The sequence below is a fragment of the Aegilops tauschii genome, chromosome 3 (genome assembly GCF_002575655.3).
Source record: "Aegilops tauschii subsp. strangulata cultivar AL8/78 chromosome 3, Aet v6.0, whole genome shotgun sequence".
Lineage (NCBI taxonomy): Eukaryota > Viridiplantae > Streptophyta > Magnoliopsida > Poales > Poaceae > Aegilops > Aegilops tauschii.
Genome location: NC_053037.3, coordinates 165,146,299 through 165,167,616, shown reverse-complemented (window position 1 = coordinate 165,167,616; position 21,318 = coordinate 165,146,299). Strand labels below are relative to the sequence as shown.

Here is a 21,318-nt window from a genome sequence, read left to right as displayed (position 1 = left end):
TTCACATAACACCACTAGAGGATAGACAACATACATCTCATCAAAATATCTAACGAATACCAAATTCACATGACTACTAATAGCAAGACTTCTCCCATGTCCTCAGGAACAAACGTAACTACTCACAAAGCATATTCATGATCATAATCAGAGGAGTATTAATATGCATAAAGGGTCTGAACATATGATCTTCCACCAAATAAACCAACTAGCATCAACTACAAGTAGTAATCAACACTACTAGCAACCTACAGGTACCAATCCCAGACTATGAGACAAGAATTGGATACAAGAGATGAACTAGGGTTTGAGAGGAGATGGTGCTGGTGAAGATGTTGATGGAAGTTGCCCTCTCCCGATGAGAGGAGCGTTGGTGATGATGATGGCGATGTTTTCCCCCTCCCGGAGGGAAGTGTTCCCGGCAGAACAGCTCTGCCGGAGCCCTAGATTGGTTCCGCCAAGGTTCCGCCTCATGGCGGCGGAGTCTCGTCCCGAAAGCTTGCTTATTATTTTTCTTCGGACGAAAGACTTCATATAGAAGAAGATGGGCACCGGAGGGCCAACAGGGGGCCCACGAGGCAGGGGGGCGCGCCTAGGGGGTAGGGCGCGCCCCCCACCCTCGTGGACAGGTAGAGGCCCCCCTGACGTATTTCTTCCGCTCATTATTTTTTATTATTTCCAAAAATAACTTTCGTGGAGTTTCAGGACTTTTGGAGTTGTGCTGAATAGGTCTCTAATATTTGCTCCTTTTCCAGCCCAGAATTCCAGCTGCCGGCATTCTCCCTCCTTATGTAAACCTTGTAAAATAAGAGAGAATAGGCATAAGTATTGTGACATAATGTGTAATAACAGCCCATAATGCAATAAATATCGATATAAAAGCATGATGCAAAATGGACGTATCAGGTGCCAAGGTGTTTTGTTCATCTTATCTCTTGTGTATATTGTCATGTATTTTTTCATTGTAATCCCGTGTATATTTACATTGTATTTTGTTATGTAATTTTCTCTTAATTACACTGTAATCCCATGTATGCATGTTGGAGTGTAATTTTCTCTTAATTACAGTTTATTTTCCTGTGTAGTTTGTCTTGATTTTCACTGTAATTCGATGCGTATTTAATTACTGCATAGATTGTCCCTGTTTTTATAGTGTAGTCTGATGCGTTATCACAGTGTAACTTTGCCGTTAACTATCGCATAGTCACTCTGTAGTTGCACTGTAACCCGATGATTTTTTTACAGCGTTATTTTACCCATAATTACTGTGTAGTTTGTACTGTAGTTTCACTGCATTTTGGAATGTCCATTTTCTGGTGTAATTTGTATGCATAATTATTGTGTAGGTTGTACTGTTTTTACACTGTAATCCTATGCCCTTTTACAGTGTAATTGTACCCATAATTAATCCGATGGCGTTTTACACTGTAACCCGTTGCCCTTTTACAGCATAATTTTACACGTATTTACTTTGTACTTTGTATTTTTATAATTACAGTATAATTTATGTACCCATAATTACAGTGTAATTATGGGTAATTGTACAGTGTAATTACTTTGTACTTGGATTTATAGTTACAGTGTAATTATGGGTAATTGTACAGTGTAATTACAGTGTAAAAAGGGTAACTTGATGCTCTTTTTACAGTGTAATTGTACCCGTAATTTATGTACTTTACTCTGTAATCCGATGGCGTTCTACACTGCAACCTGTTGCCTTTTTACAGTGTAATTTTATTCATAATTACTGTGTAATTTGTTCTCTCACCGTGTAAATTTCTCTTAGATTATTACTGTATATTTACATAGTTTTGCACTTGGAGTCTCTCTATAACTGAGTCCCTTCTCTCTTGTTTTTCAGCTAGTATCTCAATGGGCAGACTACAGAAAGTCTCAGCCAAGGATGTTCCGCAAGCTTCTTCAGTTGAGAGTCCTGATTCATCAAAAGATCCTTTCGTGCCTAATGATTTCGCTGATGAGAATGTTATGTCTTTGGTAGTTATCTTTGTCTTCTTTTCATTTTCATTGTGTTTTTTTTTTGTTTTTCATTTTCTTAAGTGTTGTGCTTATTGTCTGAATTTTTCCCTTTTCAGAATTTCTCTGCTGATGATGAAGACTTTCATAAAGCACTTTACAATTTCTATGTGAATAATGTAAGTATTTTTCTAATCTAATTTTATTTTTTCATGATTATCTTTTTCTGATTATATTTATTCTTTTAGATGTTGGTTTGATGCTTATGTATTTGTTTTGTACATAAAGTCAAGCACCTCAAGAGGAAATTATCATCTGTTAGTAGAAGGATGTCAGTGCTAGCATAATCATCAACAGCAAAGCTTATAGAAATAGATGAAAGCAGAATGTCAGTGTTAGCATAATCACAATCATGCTTGAATGTATTCTGTAGGTTGTATTTTGCGCTTACAGTGTAATTCCTAGGTACTTATAGTGTAATTACTTTAGTTTTCTTGAGTTTTTTACATTTGGAAATTGCTAGGTACTTACAGCGTAATTACTTTAATTTTCTTGAGTTATAGTGTAATTATTTGGGTGTTTACAGTGTAGTTGTCTTTTGTCTCCATGTTTACACCGTTTTTTGCACTGCAACATTCTATGATTTACACTGTAATATTCTAGGATTTACTGGGTTTAATTTGCACTGTAATTACAGTGTAATTACACTGTAATTTTCTAGGATTTACAGTGGAAATCCCCTATAAATTAAAGTAAACTACACCAGTTTTCAATGTAATTTTCTAGAATTTACAATGGAATTTTTACTAGGTACCTTTAGTTTACACTGGAATTTACTGGGTATTTACAGTGTAATTGTCTTTTGTCTCCATGCTTACACCGGTTTTGCACCGTAACTTTCTTTGATTTAATTTTCTAGGATTTACTAGGTTTAATTTACACTGTAATTGTAGTGTAATTTCACTGTAATTTTCTAGGATTTACAGAGGAATTTTTACTAGGTGACATGATTTAATTTACACTGGATTTACTAGGTTTACAGTGTAATCTTTTGTCTTGTTTACACCAGTTTCTGCACTGTAATTTTCTATATTTACACTGTCATTTTCTAGGATTTACATACTAGGCACCTACAGTTTAATTTGCTCTGGAATTTACTGGGCATTTACAGTGTAATTGCATCTTTTGTCTATATTTTCACTGGTTTTTGCACTGTAAATTTATAGGATTCGCACTGTAATTTTCTAGGATTTACTGGTGGTGTAATTACCAGTAGTTACAGTTTATTTTACACTAGAATTTATGGTGAATTTACACTGGAAATTGTAGGTATTTGTGTTTTACAAGTATAGTTACATGGGGATTTACACTGGAAATTACTAGGTTCCTACACTATATGTTTTCTAAAAAAATTACTATCTTTCCCATGTTAATTCCTTGTTGATGTCCTTGTATGTTTTTTTCAGAATTATAGCTGATGTTGATCTTTCTGTTTGTAGATGAAGCAATTTCTTTGTGTTTTGTTCATGCAAGAGGTGAAGAGGTGTTTGCCCTTTGCGTGGGTTCCAAGTATGTGGGCATGTGATGTGTGGTTCTGGAGATCAGGCGGGTGTTGGCCCCTGATCTTTTGAAGGGGTTTATTGTCCAGGACGAACCGGGTCAAATGTTTAGCCCCAACCCGTTTAGACGTTCTTTTTTGTTATCTACTAATATTTCTGCTATTTACATGTGTCAGCTGTTGATTGGTGAGGGTATTTGATTGTTTTCGAATTGAAAAACAGGACAGTCCTTTTTTTTTAGGGAACGTCTAGCTCTGATGGTCGCGCCCGACACTGACACACAGCAAACAGTTTACACGAAAATTTTAGTTCTGATCATCTGATGAATAATAAATTAGTTGCGCAGGAGTAGCTAATTCTCTTAAACCACTGCGAGCGGAGTTTCCCTCAGTGAGCGGCAGGCGCATCTATCAGTTCAGAGCTTCCATGTCAGCAGCCGCGCGTGTCTGGAGCCCGAACCCGAAGGGGAACAGGGGATCGTACCGCGCATCGCCGACGTTCATCGGCAGCTGCTCCACCGAGCGGAACCACGTCCGCGCCAGCTTCCCAGTGAACCCGTAGTCGCCGAACAGCACGTCGCTCACGCCCTGCCCCTCCGTCCCCGGCAGCCACGCCGCAACCAGCGCGTCGACCGCGTCCATGTACGGCTCGACGACAAGCGGCCTACCGGAGACCAGCACCACGGCGCACCTGACGCTGCCGCACACGTCCTGGATCACGCGGGGGCCCGGCGCCGGCACGGTCAGGTTGAGGTTGTCGCCGAAGGACTCGGCGTAGGGCGGCTCGCCGACGACGACGACGGCGTAGTCGAAGCGGGCCTTGTTCTGCCGCATGAAGCCGGCGTCGGGGTTCTCGGAGTAGACCACGTCCGTGCCGTGCCCCACGGCGTGCTTGATGCCATCGAGGATCGTAGTCCCTGCGCGCGTTCACGTTGTTAGTTTCATTCAATCGATCGGTTGCCGCTTGGCATAGCACGGCGCGCTATCTTTGTGCGTTACCGGTGGTGAGGTTGTTGCCGGCGACGCCTTGCCAGGTGATGGTCCATCCACCGCACTGGTTGCCGAGGTCGTGGGCGTGGCTGCCGGCGACCAGGATGCTCTCCGCGTTCTTGGGCAGCGGCAGCAGTGGCTTCTCGCCGGCCTTGCCGTTCTTGAGCAGGACGAGGGACTTCCTCACGGCCTCCCGCGCCAGGTCGCGGTGCTCCTGTTTGCCGAGCTCGCCGGCGAGGCTGAAGTCGGCGTAGGGGTTCTCGAAGAGACCCATGGTGAACTTGACACGGAGGATCCGCCGGACGGCGTCGTCGATCCTGCTCATCGGAATGGTTCCGTTGTGCACCAAGGTGCTGAGGTCGTCGATGAACTCCGTGTATGTGTACGGGATCATGATCTGAAAAGAAAAGGCGCGACCGGATGAATGATGTTGATTTGTTGTGTACACTGACAGTAACAGTAGCAGTGCACTCCTTCACTCACCATGTCGATGCCGGCCATGATTGCCAGCTTGACGGACAGCATGTAGTCGGCACCTTTAGGTGTCGTTATCCTTTCAATCCCTCCCCAATCCGAAATCACAAAACCCTGAAGAAACACACATAGATGAGTGAGAGGAACCATGTTTACAAGAGAGAAATGCACGGCGAAGAAGTCGATCGGAGACCCTGAATCTGAGCGTGGTTTTGAGGAAGTCGGTGATGAGGAAACGGTTGGCATGCATCTTGGCGCCGTTCCAGCTGGAGAAGGAGACCATGACGGTGGAGACGCCCTGGGCGACGGCGCTGTAGTAGGGCGGCATGTGGACGCTGAGCAGGTCGTGGAAAGTGGCCGGCGTGTCGCCCTCGTTGGCGCCGCCGGCCGTGCCGCCGTCGCCGACGTAGTGCTTGGAGCACGCCGCGACGTTGCGCTGCCCGGCGGCGACGTAGGGCGCGCCGCGGCGGCCGCCGGCCGGGATCTCGCCCTGGAGGCCAGAGATGACGGAGGCCATCTGCTGCACCAGCTTAGGGTCCTCGCTGAAGCTCTCGTAGCAGCGGCCCCACCTGGGGTCCCTGCACACCGCCACGCACGGCGCGAACACGTAGGGTATCCCCGTGGCTCTCACCTCCAGCGCCACCGCCGCCCCGATCTTCTTCGCTAGCTCCGGGTCCCTGGACCAACAGACCGACCGTACGTACGTTGCATATAAGACCGAGTTCACCTCAGATTAGACCGCCGTGGTGAACAGAAGTACTCGTGTCAAACAACTGTTGTTTGGACTCACCATCGGTACAACACTGCACTTATGATTTTGAATCTATGTGCACGTAGGTGCAAGTGGGTTCCGTGCAAGTGCAACGTAGTATTCCCTCCGTTCCATATTAGTTTCGGATGTATGTAGACTCCTCGTTTGAATTTTCTTTTACTTTTAATGCAACATCGAACACAAAAAACAACTTGGGGTAGCTAGGTCTTGCAGCTAGTATATGAGCGACAGACTTGAACATTATATAAGCTAGCCGTTCAATTTAAGATGATTAACTAGTGCATCGATCTGATCATGTACTATTAGAGAACCCATCGATCTTATCGATTAACGTTATTGACCTAGGTACCTGGTGCAGCCGAGGCCGACGTTGTGCGGGAAGATGGTGGCCCTGTAGACGTTGCCGTGGCCATGGACGGCGTCGATGCCGTAGAGCATGGGGATGCCGAGGCGCGTGGAGAGCGCGCCCCTCTGCATCTCGTTCACCATCCTCACCCACGCCTCCGGCGTCGCGTTCGTCGCCGGGACGCTGCCCCCGCCGCTCAGCACGCTGCCTGCAGCCAGGGCGGGCCGTTGATAAATTGAACGCACCCTATGAAAAATGCACGTGAAATGCATATACGATACGGAGTACCTATGAAGAACTCCTTGACGACGTCGGCGGTGGCGTTCTCCCGCTCGATCTGAGACATCTGGCCGATCTTCTCGGCGACGGTCATCCGCGCCAGCAGGTCGCTGATCCGCCTGTTGAGCGGCTGCTTCGGGTCCTTGTACTTGGCATAGTCGGCTGCCGCCGGCATCAAAATGCAACTAGCGCATGTCAGGAGCAGCAAAACGCTCGCCCTGTAGCTACCGAGGAACGCCATGGCCCAGCTCGGCTGCTGTGACCAGCTTCTGGACCTGCCAATGCAAGCGCAAAGTTGTACGGTTGTAGCAGTGGGAAGGAGCACTCTGCCTTTACTCGCCCATCCCAGTGCGTACTTATCCGCCAGTATAGCGACCAAGCACCGGCAATGGCAGTTATAAAATTTCACGCACGCCCCCAACGACCACGTTCGTTTGCTTTGTTCAAGAGCTTTTGTGGATTAAGCAGAGTACAAATTGGAGTGTACCTAAGGGCATCTTCAGTGTGAAAGAAGAGGGAAAAGTCAAAGCTAACCTCACGGTCTCTAAGACGCATTTGAACCATCTGAATATCACTATATATAAAAATTCAAAGAAAATCACTATATATATATAAAAAGCTTGTACCATGATAAGTGGGTTGTCCGATTTTCAGTAAGAGCATCTCCAGCCCTTTCCTCAAATCTTCTTTCCACCCCCTGAAAATTTTCTGTTTGAGAGTTAAACAATTTGTAGATCTTCCCTCAAAACCGTTAACTTCTCACAAAAAATAGGGGTTGCTCCTCAAAACACCTCCTTCCTTCTCAAAATTAAGCAGTTTGAGGAGGGTTCTCAACCCTTTTATCTCCTTCCGCGACACCGCTTACCTTTGACAAAACCCCACCGCCAGACTCGCCACGCCTTCTCCTTATCCGCCGGCCAACACCGCGACTGAAACCAACTCTGCTACCCTCCACCGCCGCCCCAAGTCCCACCCGCCACCGCGACGCCTCGGGTTTTGTGCCCAAGCATTCGTCGCAGGAGCAGGAGGCCACCGGCGCTCTGGGCTCAAGCTCCCATCATCCAACTCGTCTTCCCCTTGTCAACCGCCCCTAACGTCGCGAGTACCACCCCTCTAACGTCTTTTTCAATGCCCCGATTTCTCGCACACACATCCACTAGAGGAAAAGAAGGCAACCGAGAGCCCGCCCGCGAGCTCTCGATGTCCAATTTGTTTGCCCCTCGTAGATCGACCTTGACGCAAGAGCGAAAGCACCGTGGGCTTCGGCACCACTGCCTTCCACTGCCATCTCGAGCTCCACCCCTTCGTCGGCCACTACGATGCCTCGATTTCACGTCCACACATCCATCGGAGCAGAGGGAGCCCACGGGCGACCTACGCGCGAGTTCTTGGTGTCCAACACGCATCCCCTTGTCGACCGACCCCGCCGTCAAAACTGAGCCGTCGCAGACTTCGTCAGCAACGCGTAGGTTGATTGCAAGGCCGGAATTGGTCCCCCCTTGTGTCCATGCCTCTCGCCATCTCATCTTATCTCCAGCAACCTCGCCGATGCACCAACTCCGGTAGCGCGATAGTCACCTCTCTCCACTCGTGAGGTGTTTGACGATTTGCCCCAACGCATTTTTTTCCTTTTCTCGGGTTTTCTTCATATATGGGCTCAATTTGATCACTAACGCGTTGCATAGTGTAGATGAAGATGTTGTGGGAAACATTTCTCAAAGACTCTTTTCCCGAGGAGGTACACAAAGAAAATGATGACAATGATTTAAAGATGGTGGTGGTCATGATCATCCGAGGGGGGGAGCAAGGGAGACCATTCGTATAGTTTTCTGTATTGTGGCTATGCATGACCTTGAGCTCGAGCATGATCTCATCCTGATTTATCATACGCGATGAGTTTGGTCAATAGATACATGGCTAATCCTGGTAAAGAACACTGGAAGATTGTTTAGTGAATTTTTAGGTACGTTCATGACACTTCCAATGCTTATTAGAAGTTCAACGATGCTAGCGAGGGACTCGTTGGCTACGTGGATTCAGATTTTGCTTCTAGTGATCTAGATGAGAGGAGGTCCTTACAGGTTATGTTTTCATTATTGATGATTGTGCTGTGAGCTGGAAGTCAACGTTATAGCCAGTAGTTTCTTCCATATGCAGCACCGAAGCAGAATACATGACTATTGTAGAAGCATGTAAAGAATCAGTTTTGGGTTGAATGGTTTGTATGTTGGCTGTTGGGCTTTGTGGATGAGCAAGATAAAACAATACATACACCAAAATAAAAGTGTTCACACGTCCCTGGCGAGCCCGCGGCGGCGAAATCGCGCGCCAAAAATTGGCGCGCTATCAGCTTTGGCAGGGCCGGCGTTGGCGCCATCCAACCAGCCCATTTCACGCCCGCGGCTCCCGCTGGCAAGTACTCATCTCGAGCCCGCCAGCCCCCTCGCTCCCTCTCCCAAACCTCCCAGTTTCCATAGCCGCCGCCAAGCCGAAGCGCCGGACCCTTCAGCGCCGCCGAACCCTTCAGCGCCACCGAACCCGCCGACTGCTCTCACCAAGGCGGGTACGACATCTCGAACCCCCCTCTCCTTCTCCTGCCTCACGTTCCCTACGGGTCTACGGGATCGGTGTGTCCCCATCGATTTCTTCTGCCGTGGCATGGAAGCCCCTAGCGCAGCTTGCTTGGATAGATCCGAGTCGCATCCAGTTTAAATCGGTCCTCGCTTGCCGTGACCAATCGAATCCGGAAACACAATTTTGTGGGTGGTCTCATTCGGTGGCGGTGATTCCTTTCTTCCATCGGAACTCTCGCTCCTTACTGGATTTGTTTCTGGCATGACCTTGTTAATACATCTATCAGTTGATCGATATGATTGAGTTACTTCTACAGAGAGCGCGAGATCGATCCACGGTAGCGTAGGGATCTGATGTGCATATGGCCCTTGTCGGAAACCACTGAAATGCAGGGCTATGAACAAGCATGTGATTTAGAGAGGTCATTCTGTCAGCTATATATGAGCAGATTTTGATAACACAAGTTGTGGATGCTGTCACTGGCGTGAACTATAGTAGTCACCGTAGTGGTTCTGCTATGATTTATGATAGCCGCCAAACTGTTTGGTTAATCAGCATGTAGCTCATCCCTAAAAGTTTTATGTGGCTGACACTCTGTAGCATGGTTACACCTTATCAGTACCACAGCTTTAGCTACACTGCCAGGGCACTATGTGTAATCTTCTTCCATGTGGTTGCTTGGCATGATGGAATGACTATGAGACGTGTCAATTTACTTATTCTCCATGCTATCTGATGACAATGCTGAATTGAGTTGATAAGTTTGATGCCACACCATGCAGAGATGGATACTTCAGCTCCTTCGCCATTTGTCAATGGAGAGACTCTGAAGATGTTTCTTGGGCGACGAGTGCGCACTGTGGTTCAAGTCCAACACAATGAAGGTGGAGTTCTTCTTGGGCTGTCCACTGATGGGCATCAGTTGACTATCAGAGGTGCTTCTGGTGCCCCTGAACCACCACACTACATCGAGGTTATTGGGATTGCTGACAGCAGCCTGTCCATCCGTGCTGAATCTTGCACTGATTTTGGTGAAAACTTTGGTGAGATTTGATGTGTCTTTGGATTATAGTGTCTTTCTTTGCACTTCACTACAATTAATGTGATTGTTGGTTAATTCATCTTGCTGAAATGAGGTTTGACTTTCAATTTTTCAAAATTCAACTTTGTTTCCTTTTACATAATTCTATAGACATAAGAGGAGCTGTACCTATATTGATGTTCCATTACCACCTTAGATCAGTGAGGAGAAGGTGAATGAATATGAAGCATACATTTTCAGTACTCTATGAACGAGCTTTGTTCCTGAACCGGTTGCTACTTACCGCATGGCTTTGTTATTCTTTGTTTACGTCAACACATATTAATACATGTCTTGTTCAAATCTAATTTTGTTTGAGAGCATCGGAGGAACCCAGGTGACTACTTGTGTTTACCTGAATTCTAAATTTAGAAGCCGTTTCCCTTTATTCTCTGGAACAACCAAAACCGTAAAGCCAAAGCTGACTTAATCTATTGGGCAGGACGAGTATCCGCCTAGTTATTTTTCTTGAGATGCTCTAATTAACTTAGCTTCATCCTTGAAATGGTGCCTCATTTATTACTTGACCATCATATTTGGATTGATGTCAAGGTGACAGCAAACATTATTTATCATGGGAAGAGAATTTATTGTAGCTTATGAGCAATCATTTTGAATAAGTAGGATTATTTACTTATTTAGCTCACCAGTGCAGCATTTCTTATGACAGCTTTCCGAGACATCTTCATTAACAAGGGCATTTCTGCCTTTTGTAGTTATTTTATTCTGCACTTCCGACACACACAGAAATAATTCTACTTAGCCCTTCTTTTTCTTGAGTCAACATCTTTGTTTGTGATCCAACATTATCTATCTCTTTTCAGAACCTCATTGATCTCCCAACCATGTTAATCTTGCAGATGGTGTGGCATTCAACGGGCTATGCAAGCTTGCGAATGACAAGTACAATTACCTGTTCCTGTAGAATTCAGCATCACACAGAAGACGTTTGGAAAATCAAGCATGCTCGTCATCGATGATGTGTTTGCCGCTTTAAGATCTGTTCAAATGTTACTTCACTCGCATCAGTAATCTGTTACTTAGGGTCAACTTTGCGCACTTATCAGGACATGTTAACCTAATCTATGTAGTAGCTGTATGAGGGCAAGTGTGTGTGCGCCCCTTGCAGTTGGAGAGCCTATAGCTTTTGCTGCTTCTAAGCAAAGTAAACCAAAGCTTTATGTTACTATCACATGGATTTGGGCCCTGGAAGGTTTATGTTACTATCTTGCAGATGGTGTGTGATGATCCCGTATGCACCTTGATGATTTCTGATGATTCCTTCATAGTCCAGACTACTTGCAAGCTGAATGCTTTGGTGGAAAATATATCCGTTGATCAAACAGGTCCTGTTGAACATGATTTGTGAACTCTATACTGAATGTCTGAAGCCACCTGATTTGTGCTCTGTGTAGCAGAGAGCCTTCTGTTTGAAAGTTTTATGGTTTAGATCTCTGTTTAGAACTTCCACCCAAGTGATTGAACTTTTTTATTTTTTGTGGGGTGACACACACAAAACTAATGGTGGTGAATTCAAGCGAGCTTTTTGGTTGGCGTTGGATTATCAGTTGAAATTTCCTCAAAAGTTCAGTGTAGCACAAGACCAATTTTATGATCTAATCAAGTGGTGATCTAAAACGTCTTATATTTGTTTACAGATTATCAATCCTTTCCCTGCAATTCGTATCGTTCTTGAGTACTTTTCACCGTTCCACCAAACAGCCTGTCGCCTTCAGCAGACAGGCTCACTCCTGAAGCCAAGAAAATGAACTTGCGACTGACTAACTAGACTAGATGTGAATCATTCCTTTGAACTTAGAGAAAAATTGATCAAGAAGCCCCTGCCGACACCAACTTGACAGCAAGGTAACCACTCGTGATGTAAAACTGAAAAATGATGCCACCCTCCTACCCAAATAAAAACGGCACTGGAACCATGGATACAATGGATCATGATTGCACTAGGAAACATAATAACAAGATCGAAGAGACAGAACAGAAGAAAAAACCCGCTCGTTGTGGAACTAATGCAAAGGGACAATAGGGATTTAGAAGAAAACCTCTTAAATCGTCCACAAGCCAAAGAGGCCAAAGGCTTCAATGCCACTAAAACTTTGAGAACAAGTACAGTCCCCATCATGACGCACAGAGAAAAGATAGCATCGCCATTTGGTTTTCGAAAGAAGATGCACTACGATTTTGAATTATGCCACTTGTCACTTCTATTGATGGTGTGTGACACCGGGACTCGCAAAAAATAGAGGTACACAAATGTAAGGCGCGCTTTAGATATGTAACCCCCTTCTTCTATTTTTTTTGTTGCTGACCTCAGTAACTTCCTTCTAATTGAAATGTAAGGTGCATTTTAGTTCGTTAAAACAAGGTTTTAATTGTGATTTACTTTGTTAATATATGATTTATGTGAATAATATTAATGGCATTAAACTTGTAGTAGTATTAAAAGCCGCATACATGAGATTGCAGTATTGATCCAGTGATTGTTTTTGTTTGCAGGATTGTTTGTCTTTTTTTCAAGAGTACGCCAAATGCGTACCTTAGCTTTATAGAAGAGAGAAAGATATGTACAAGAGTTTGCATGGTAGATCGTCACAAAACGGCGATCCCACCCAACCACTCCAACACCCTAAGTGGACTACTCACGTTGCATTTCGAATTGTTTGTCAAAGCCTTTATAACAAATAAAATGCACGTTGCATTTCGACAGATGGAGTAAGAAAAAAAAAGTACTCAATCCGATTTGTATCATAGATAAATCTAAGACAAGTAAAATATGGGTGGGAGAGAGTAACACGAAACACAACGAATAGTGGAGAATGAAATTCAGGACAAAGAAGTTTATTCCTTACAAAGAAGATTGAGCCGACTGAACAAAATCATACTGTATTTGCGATGTATACATAACATTGTTTCCATTTTGCACTGGGGATAAAAGCGCATCAAATATTTTCAGGTAAGCCCTGAAACTATGCCTTGCCACTTGCCAGACGTGCCGAGATCACCGCGTGGAGAGGGGGTGCATGGACTTTGCGAGCCCGTAGCTCCGGGCTCCCAGGCCGAGGCATCCAAGGACCAGGCCTTGCCGGTACGGCAGAGACGTTGTGCGCCGCCGCGGCCCCTCATCGCGCCCCGCGCCGCCCGGTGCTGCCCTGACCGACGAAACTGACCGGCGAGCAGGCTGCGGCGCCGGGCAGGGCAGAGCTTTCTTGGCCCGCGCCGGCCAGATAGATGGCAGCCAGGATCCTGACCTCTCGGCGGCGGTGGTAATAGGAGCCGGCGGCCTCATCGAGGGATCGCTGCAGGTGCGGCCGAGGAGGTCCCGCAGCGATATCCTCCGCCGCATGGTCTTGGCAGAGGAAGAGGAGGAGGAGGATGACGTTGACGCTGATGCCAAGGAGTCGGCAGGCTCTGCAGTCTTGGCGAGCCGCGGGCTCCGGGGCGGCGAAGCTGACCTGGTCCGGCGAGGCCGCGGTGAGCGGCCTTCGACGCCGCCCCCGTCCTCGCCGTCCTCCCCCTGCTGCTCCCTGCAATCCGTTTCTTGGCGGATGGGGGAGAGGCAACCTACGCGGATACGGCCGGAGAGGAAGAGCTCCTCGGCGGAGCTCATGGTGGTGGCGGCGGCGGCGCCGTCGACGCCGCGGTGGCGCGCGGCGAACTCGAAGTCGCCGGGGGCCGTGCAGAAGTCTCCATCCGCGGAGGGAGCGTAGTGGGCCGACGCGGAGGACGCTGGCGGCGAACGGAGGATGTAGTGCACGGGGCTAGCCGGGGCGCTGAAGAAGTAATGGATGCCTCCGCCGTCTTCGTCACACTCACCGTCTCGCCCGGAGCAGAGGTAGCGTGTGGGGCTGGAAGGCGCGGTGGCGAGGCCGCTCTCGCTGTCAGCGTGGCCCTGCATTTCGATCGACGCCGGCAGTGCGCCGTCTGAGGTTTTCTGGCGAAGGCGAGGGGCCGAGCCGGCGAGACGAGACTGAACGGTGAGGAGCGATCGTGGAGCGGCATCGGGCGGTATGCCGGTATATGTAACGGCGGGGTTGCGTGTCTTGGTAAGTGGCTTCGTGGGGCTTTGGTCAAGTATAACCACCTGTTTTTAAATCCTACGCGTCGGCCGACTGATGTTTTGAAATGATCGACTGGGTCGCTAGCCGTTGGATCCGTCGTGAGATCCTGATGAGGCTTGTAACCATGTTATGCTTGAAGGTTTGCAATACATATTATGTTGCGCTTGGTATCATCCAGCTAACGAGTTATGCAACATGGGTCATGCTGTGCTCAGAGGTTTACGACATTGGTCATGTTCTGATTGGATGTTTGCATCATGAGTCATGTTGCGTTCAAAGGTTTGCCCGACGGGTGCTTTGCAACAAGAGCCATGTTGCGCTTCGGAGGTATGCAAAGAATCAATATGTGGGTGGCGCACATGATTCCAAATCCGCAGGCCACTGAGCACTGACTCCTGCCTCGCAAAAAAAAAAGATGCCATATAGGCAGAGCATGAAAAACACGCACCAGTGCTCTCTCATGACCACACGATCGAGTCGCTACCACCCGAACTAGGTGAATCCCCTAGAGATGACCGCGGAGGGCGAGGAATTCGTCGAATTCGACCAGCGAGAGATCCAGGCCGATGTCCTGCACCCACCCACCACCCTTGCATGGCCTCGCTGACCATGCATATGGTGATGGACCTCTTAGCAACCCTAGAGTAAATGCACGATGCATAATTTATTGGATTATGAATTTCTAGGTATTGTGTTAGTTGATTAGTTCATTCAACCCTGTCAATCTTAATCTAGAATAGGGGAACTCTCTTGTAAAACTAGAGAAGTCATGAATTGTCCCCCTCTCCCTTCACACCTGACCTTGAGGAGATTAGGGTTTCTAGCCCCATCACCGGTGTCGTCAATTATCTGTGTATTTAGTTCATTCCACCTTGTTAATCTTAATATAGAATAGTGGAACTCTCACATGAAACAAGAGAAGTCACGAATCGTCCCTTCTCCCTCCACACCCGACCCGAGGACATTAGTGAAGGAAATATGCCCTAGAGGCAATAATAAAGTTGTTATATATATATTTCCTTATATCATGATAAATGTTTATAATTCATGCTAGAATTGTATTAACCGGAAACTTAATACATGTGTGAATACATAGACAAACAGAGTGTCACTAGTATGCCTCTACTTTGACTAGCTCGTTAATCAAAGATGGTTAAGTTTCCTAGCCATTGACATGTGTTGTCATTTGATGAACGGGATCACATCATTAGAGAATGATGTGATTGACTTGACCCATCCGTTAGCTTAGCACTATGATCGTTTAGTTTATTGCTATTGCTTTCTTCATGACTTATACATGTTCCTATGACTATGAGATTATGCAACTCCCGAATACCGGAGGAACACTTAGTGTGCTATCAAACGTCACAACGTAACTGGGTGATTATAAAGATGCTCTACAGGTGTCTCCAATGATGTTTGTTGGGTTGGCATAGATCGAGATTAGGATTTGTCACTCCGTGTTTCGGAGAGGTATCTCTGGGCCCTCTCGGTAATGCACATCACTATAAGCCTTGCACGCAATGTGACTAATGAGTTAGTTGAGGGATGATGCATTACGGAACGAGTAAAGAGACTTGCCGGTAACGAGATTGAACTAGGTATTGAGATACCGACGATCGAATCTCGGGCAAGTAACATACCGATGACAAAGGGAACAACGTATGTTGTTATGCGGTTTCACCGATAAAGATCTTCGTAGAATATGTAGGAACCAATATGAGCATCCAGGTTCCGCTATTGGTTATTGACCGGAAGTGAGTCTCGGTCATGTCTACATAGTTCTCGAACCCGTAGGGTCCGCACGCTTAACGTTCGGTGACGATCGGTATTATGAGTTTATGTGTTTTGATGTACCGAAGGTAGTTTGGAGTCCCGGATGTGATCACGGACATAACGAGGAGTCTCGAAATGGTCGAGACATGAAGATTGATATATTGGACGAATATATTCGGACACCGGAAATGTTCCGGAGAGGTTTCGGATAAAACCGGAGTGCCGGAGGGTTACGGACCCCCCCGGAAGTTATTGGGCCCTTAGTGGGCTTTAGGGGAGAGAGAGGGCAGCAGCCAAGAGGTAGCACCCCCCCCCCAAGGGAGTCCGAATTGGACTAGGGGAAGGGGACGTGGCCCCTCTTTCCCTCTCCCTCCCCCTCTTCTTCCTTCTCCTCCTAGTTGGACTAGGAAAGGAGGAATCCTACTCCTACTAGGAGGAGGATTCCTCCCCCCTTGGCGCGCCCATGATGGCCGACCGGCCTCCCCCTTGCTACTTTATATACGGGGGGGGGGGGCACCCTAGGACACAGAAGTTGACAGTTGTCTTAGCCGTGTGCGGTGCCCCCCTCCACAGATTTCCACCTCGGTCATATCGTTATAGTGCTTAGGCGAAGCCCTGCGTTGGTAACTTCATCATCACCGTTATCACACCGTCGTGCTGACGAAACTCTCCCTCGACCCCAGCTGGATCTATAGTTCGTGGGACGTCACCGAGCTGAACGCGTGCAGATCACGGAGATGCCGTAACTTCGGTGCTAGGATCGGTCGGATCGTGAAGACGTACGACTACATCAACCGCGTTGTCATAACGCTTCCGCTTTCGGTCTACGAGGTTACGTGGACAACACTCTCCCCTCTCGTTGCTATGCATCACCTAGATGGATCTTGCGTGTGCGTAGGATTTTTTTTGAAATTACTGCGTTCCCCAACAGTGGCATCCGAGCCAGGTCTATGCGTAGATATTATATGCGCGAGTAGAACATAAAGAGTTGTGGGCGATAATAGTCACACTGCTTACCAGCATGTCATACTTTGATTCGGCGGTATTGTTGGATGAAGCGGCCCGGACCGACATTACGCGTACGCTTACGCGAGACTGGTTCTACCGACGTGCTTTCCACACAGGTGGCTGGCGGGTGTCAGTTTCTCCAACTTTAGTTGAATCGAGTGTGACTACGCCCGGTCCTTGAAGGTTAAAACAGCACACTTGACAAAAAACCGTTGTGGTTTTGATGCGTAGGTAAGAACGGTTCTTGCTCAGCCCGTAGCAGCCACGTAAAACTTGCAACAACAAAGTAGAGAACGTCTAACTTGTTTTTGCAGGGCATGTTATGATGTGATATGGTCAAGACATGATGCTATATTTTATTGTATGAGATGATCATGTTTTGTAACAGAGTTATCGGCAACTGGCAGGAGCCATATGGTTGTCGCTTTATTGTATGAAATGCAATCACCATGTAATTGCTTTACTTTATCACTAAGCGGTAGCAATAGTCGTGATAGCAATAGTTGGCGAGACGACAACGATGCTTCGATAGAGATCAAGGTGTCAAGCCGGTGAAGATGGTGATCATGACGGTGCTTTGGAGATGGAAATCAAAGGCACAAGATGATGATGGCCATATCATATCACTTATATTGATTGCATGTGATGTTTATCCTTTATGCATCTTATTTTACTTAGTTCGGCGGTAGCATTATAAGATGATCTCTCACTAAATTTCAAGGTACACGTGTTCTCCCTGAGTATGCACCATTGCGAAAGTTCGTCGTTGTAACATCCCAAATTTTCAATTTGGAATGTTATACATAGATCATTCATGCATATCATATTTTATTGCATTTTCGTTTCGCAATCCTCGAAATTCTAAGAAACATAAGGAGCCTTGGAGAGAGTTGGGGATTTCACTGTTTTCATATTTGAATTTTATCAAATATTAAAACGAGGATTAATTGTTTTAATTATTTTTCTCTCCGAAAATATTTCATAATTAAAATAAATGAGAGGAGATAATATGACTTCTCCAAAATAAATGAAATATTGGAGGAAAAATATTAAAACCAAATATTTGATTTTATTCGGATTTTACTGCTATTTTATTTGCAGTAGAAAAAATTGCATGTTTTTAAAATTGCATTTTAGGGCCAAGAAAATGTTCATCTTGTTCTAAATATTTTATTTAGACGGTGAAAATTTGTTTTGGCATTTTTAGATTTTTATTTATTTTTCTAGGATTTATTTTCGGCGGAACTGGTTTTTTTTAAACTTCAGCGCCCGACTGGGCCGAAGCCCAGCCGAGCCAGGCCGGCCCACCCTGCCGCCACCGCCTTCCCCCGCGCGCCCTGTGCCCGCACCGGACTCCGCTGGAGTCCGGGAGTCCGCCGCCGCCCTGGTGCCGCTTCCCCAAGCCGACCCGCCCCCTCCCCCTTTATATACCGCCCCACCCCGCCGCCACCACCCCGTCCCGCCCACCACTTGCCGCAGCCGCAGCAGCAGCTGCCGCCGCCGCTTGCCGCGTCGCCGCCTAGCGGCGCCGCCCTCCGCCGTCGCCGTCGACGCCACCTGAGCCCCGCCGGATCCGACGAGGTAGCCGCCGCCGCCGGTTTTATTTAGAAAACCGATCCAGTTTTTTTAGAAAACCTAGTTCATTTTTTAAATAGACCGGTTTTATTTTTTCGGTTTAGTTTATTTAGCGGACGTTCGTCCGTACGTTCGTTTTAAGGAACGGTTTTCGCTCGTTAGTTACAGACAACGAACGTTCGTTCGTTAGCCTGTTCGTTAGTTTTTCTTTTTCTCGGGTTTTTCGAGATTATTTTTCGATCGCGATTTCTGATCCGATTTTCGTTTCAGTTTATCTTTTCGCTCGTTTATCGGAATCAGGCGATTCAAGCGCCTAGATCTTCGTCTCGAAACCCTCTTTCTGTTTAATCAACTTGAACAAGATTTTGGTACTGTAAAATTTGACTTTAGTTCAGATTAGCAAACGAATCTGGTTTCTTTCGCAGTTTGAGTTTCATTGCTCCGTTTGATTTGATTCTTTTTGCAAATCGGAGTTCTTAAGTTGAACTTTCTGGTCAATTCTTCTTATTTGAGTTTTGCCCACGCATCTTTGCTTGATTGCTTATGTATGCTATTATTTGTTTGTGATAGAATTCCCGGAGTGCGAAGCGTGCTACTACGAGTCCCTAGGTTTTGCGGATCGTCAGCAAGACAAGTAACACATTGATCATACTCTTTTCATACCCAGTTTTTATGCATTAGCTCCAATCCTCAAACACTGCATGATTAGGATATGATTAACTTGTGGGTATTGGGAAGTAGTTGATGAGGTAGAACCTATTGCCCTGTTATATTCAAACCCTTGGGAGTTACTTCTACGTATTGCTTATATTGCTATGCTATGCTCGTAGACGTGGTTTGGGTGAGTGAATCCATGACAGATGTGAGATGATTAATTAATGGTTCAACTTAAGGTGGCAACTTTAATACACATCTTGGAGGATTGCTTGTCGGGCACCTGGAGAATCCAGTGTTGTCCTAGGATATCCCGGAGTACCCGTGTGATCATCCTAAGGTCCGCCAACCAGGCTCAAAGGGAACTGAGATATTTTCATGCTAGAAAATTCCGTGTGCAGCCACAAGCTATTATGGGCTCTAGCATAGTTGAGTAAGTTACGTGAGCTCTTGAAGAGGTAGACTAGCAGATGTAGAGGGATGTAGGTTGGTATAGTCTACCCGGAGTAAAGAGTTAATGTTTCCGAAAGACTGTGTCTCGGTCATCCGTTTCTCAAACACTATGTAGTGCGAGAAATCCAACGGAGGCGATCGAGTCTTGTGGGTAAAAGTGCGCAAACCTCTGCAGAGTGTACAATCTAATCATGGTTAGCCGTGTCCCCAGTTATGGACATCTTGAGTATCTAGTACTTGGATTATCCTAAGTATCTCATCACTATAATTTAACATTGTTGGGCTGATAATTACTTTTAATTGGGATTGAGTTGGAGGAACCTTCTCAATGATGTTTCAACTATCATGATAGTTAAAATAAAACTTATTCCTTTGTTGTAGGAAAAAATTGGCTTTTCGCAAAAACTGTAACCATAGAGCTTTCCACCAGCCAAATATGCATGTAGTGATAGCATTATTCTGTTCTTGCTCTACTGTGTTATATTGCCAGCATATTCCATGTGCTGACCCGTTTCTGGGCTGCAACGTATTATGTTGCAGACTTTTCAGACGAGGAGTAAGGTTCGTTAGGTCATTGCCGTGCAGCTCAGCTATGCCGTTGGAGTTGATGGACTCACTTTATCTTCCAAGCCTTCCGCTGTTATCGTATTAGATGGCCTTAAGCCATATTTATTGTAATAAGTTCCCTTTTGAGACATTCGATGTAATAAGTGTGTGATTGCTGCTCTGTTATAAATCCTTCGAGTACTGTGTGTGTCAGCATTACCGATCCAGGGATGACACTGAAGCACAGAGACTTGACCGTTTGAGGCCGGGTCGCTACAGTCGTGCCGAGACACCACGTGATGATCAGGTGTGATAAGCTCTACGTTCACATACAACGGGTGCAAGCCAGTTTTGCACATGCAGAATACTCGGGTTAAACTTGACGAGCCTAGCATATGCAGATATGGCCTCAGAACACTGAGACCGAAAGGTCGAGCGTGGATCATATAGTAGATATGATCAACATAGTGATGTTCACCCTTTCCTGTCTGATTACATTGTAAATTTGGGTCACTAGGACCGTGGAAAATTAGCATGGCCGGAGGGCCACAAAAACCCCTTGTAACACATATGTAATTGTTCCTTTGTGAGTAATACAAAGTCAGTGGGAGCCTCTCCCACTGTCGATTTTCCTCAAAAAAAAACATAGTGATGTTCACCATTGAAAACTACTCCATCTCACATGATGATCGGACATGGTTTAGTTGATATGGATCACGTGATCACTTAGATGATTAGAGGGATGTCTATCTAAGTGGGAGTTCTTAAGTAATATGGTTAATTGAACTTTAATTTATCATGAACTTAGTACCTGATAGTATTTTGCATGTCTATGTTGTTGTAGATAAATGGCCCATGCTACTGTTCCGTTGAATTTTAATGCGTTCCTAGAGAAAGCTAAGTTGAAAGAGGATGGTAGCAACTACACGGACTGGGTCCGTAACTTGAGGATTATCCTCATTGCTGCACAGAAGAATTACGACCTGGAAGCACCGCTGGGTGCTAGGCCTGCTGAAAGGATCGATATAGTGGACTAGAGGGGGGGGGGGTTGAATAGGCAACTAACAATTTTTAGCTTTTCTTTACCAAATTAAACTTTGCATCAAAGTAGGTTGTCTAGATATGCAACTAGGTGAGCAATCTATATGATGCAACAACAACAAGCACACACGCAAGCAAGGG

At 46.1% G+C, this 21,318-nt stretch overlaps 3 protein-coding genes and 1 long non-coding RNA gene across 5 annotated transcripts; 2 read left to right on the top strand and 2 right to left on the bottom strand.

Moving 5' to 3' along the window:
• The first annotated feature begins 1,626 nt into the window (after positions 1–1,626).
• Positions 1,627–3,730, top strand: LOC109757095 (uncharacterized). Its single transcript, XR_012204608.1, has 3 exons — positions 1,627–1,995; positions 2,094–2,153; positions 3,474–3,730. It is a non-coding gene; the product is annotated as an uncharacterized lncRNA (long non-coding RNA).
• Positions 3,731–3,824: 94 nt separating this feature from the next.
• Positions 3,825–6,811, bottom strand: LOC109757094 (uncharacterized). Its single transcript, XM_020315929.4, has 6 exons — positions 6,403–6,811; positions 6,118–6,322; positions 5,190–5,673; positions 5,006–5,110; positions 4,532–4,919; positions 3,825–4,449 (listed from the first exon to the last, which is right to left on the bottom strand). Exons 1-6 carry the CDS (start codon positions 6,632–6,634, stop codon positions 3,944–3,946), a joined length of 1,920 nt encoding a protein of 639 aa, XP_020171518.1. The 5' UTR covers positions 6,635–6,811; the 3' UTR covers positions 3,825–3,943.
• Positions 6,812–8,675: 1,864 nt separating this feature from the next.
• On the top strand, positions 8,676–11,281 carry LOC109757096 (replication protein A 14 kDa subunit). Of its 2 annotated transcripts, none has more exons than XM_020315931.3 (3): positions 8,676–8,956; positions 9,750–10,010; positions 10,909–11,281. In XM_020315931.3, exons 2-3 carry the CDS (start codon positions 9,752–9,754, stop codon positions 10,971–10,973), a joined length of 324 nt encoding a protein of 107 aa, XP_020171520.1. In that variant the 5' UTR covers positions 8,676–8,956; positions 9,750–9,751; the 3' UTR covers positions 10,974–11,281. The 2 variants fall into 2 exon arrangements, with proteins under 2 accessions (XP_020171520.1, XP_020171521.1); XM_020315932.4 differs by having other exon boundaries at positions 8,813–8,952.
• A 1,140-nt stretch (positions 11,282–12,421) lies between these two features.
• Positions 12,422–14,452, bottom strand: LOC109757097 (uncharacterized). Its single transcript, XM_020315933.4, has one exon. It carries the CDS (start codon positions 13,959–13,961, stop codon positions 13,065–13,067), a length of 897 nt encoding a protein of 298 aa, XP_020171522.1. The 5' UTR covers positions 13,962–14,452; the 3' UTR covers positions 12,422–13,064.
• Positions 14,453–21,318: the final 6,866 nt, after the last annotated feature.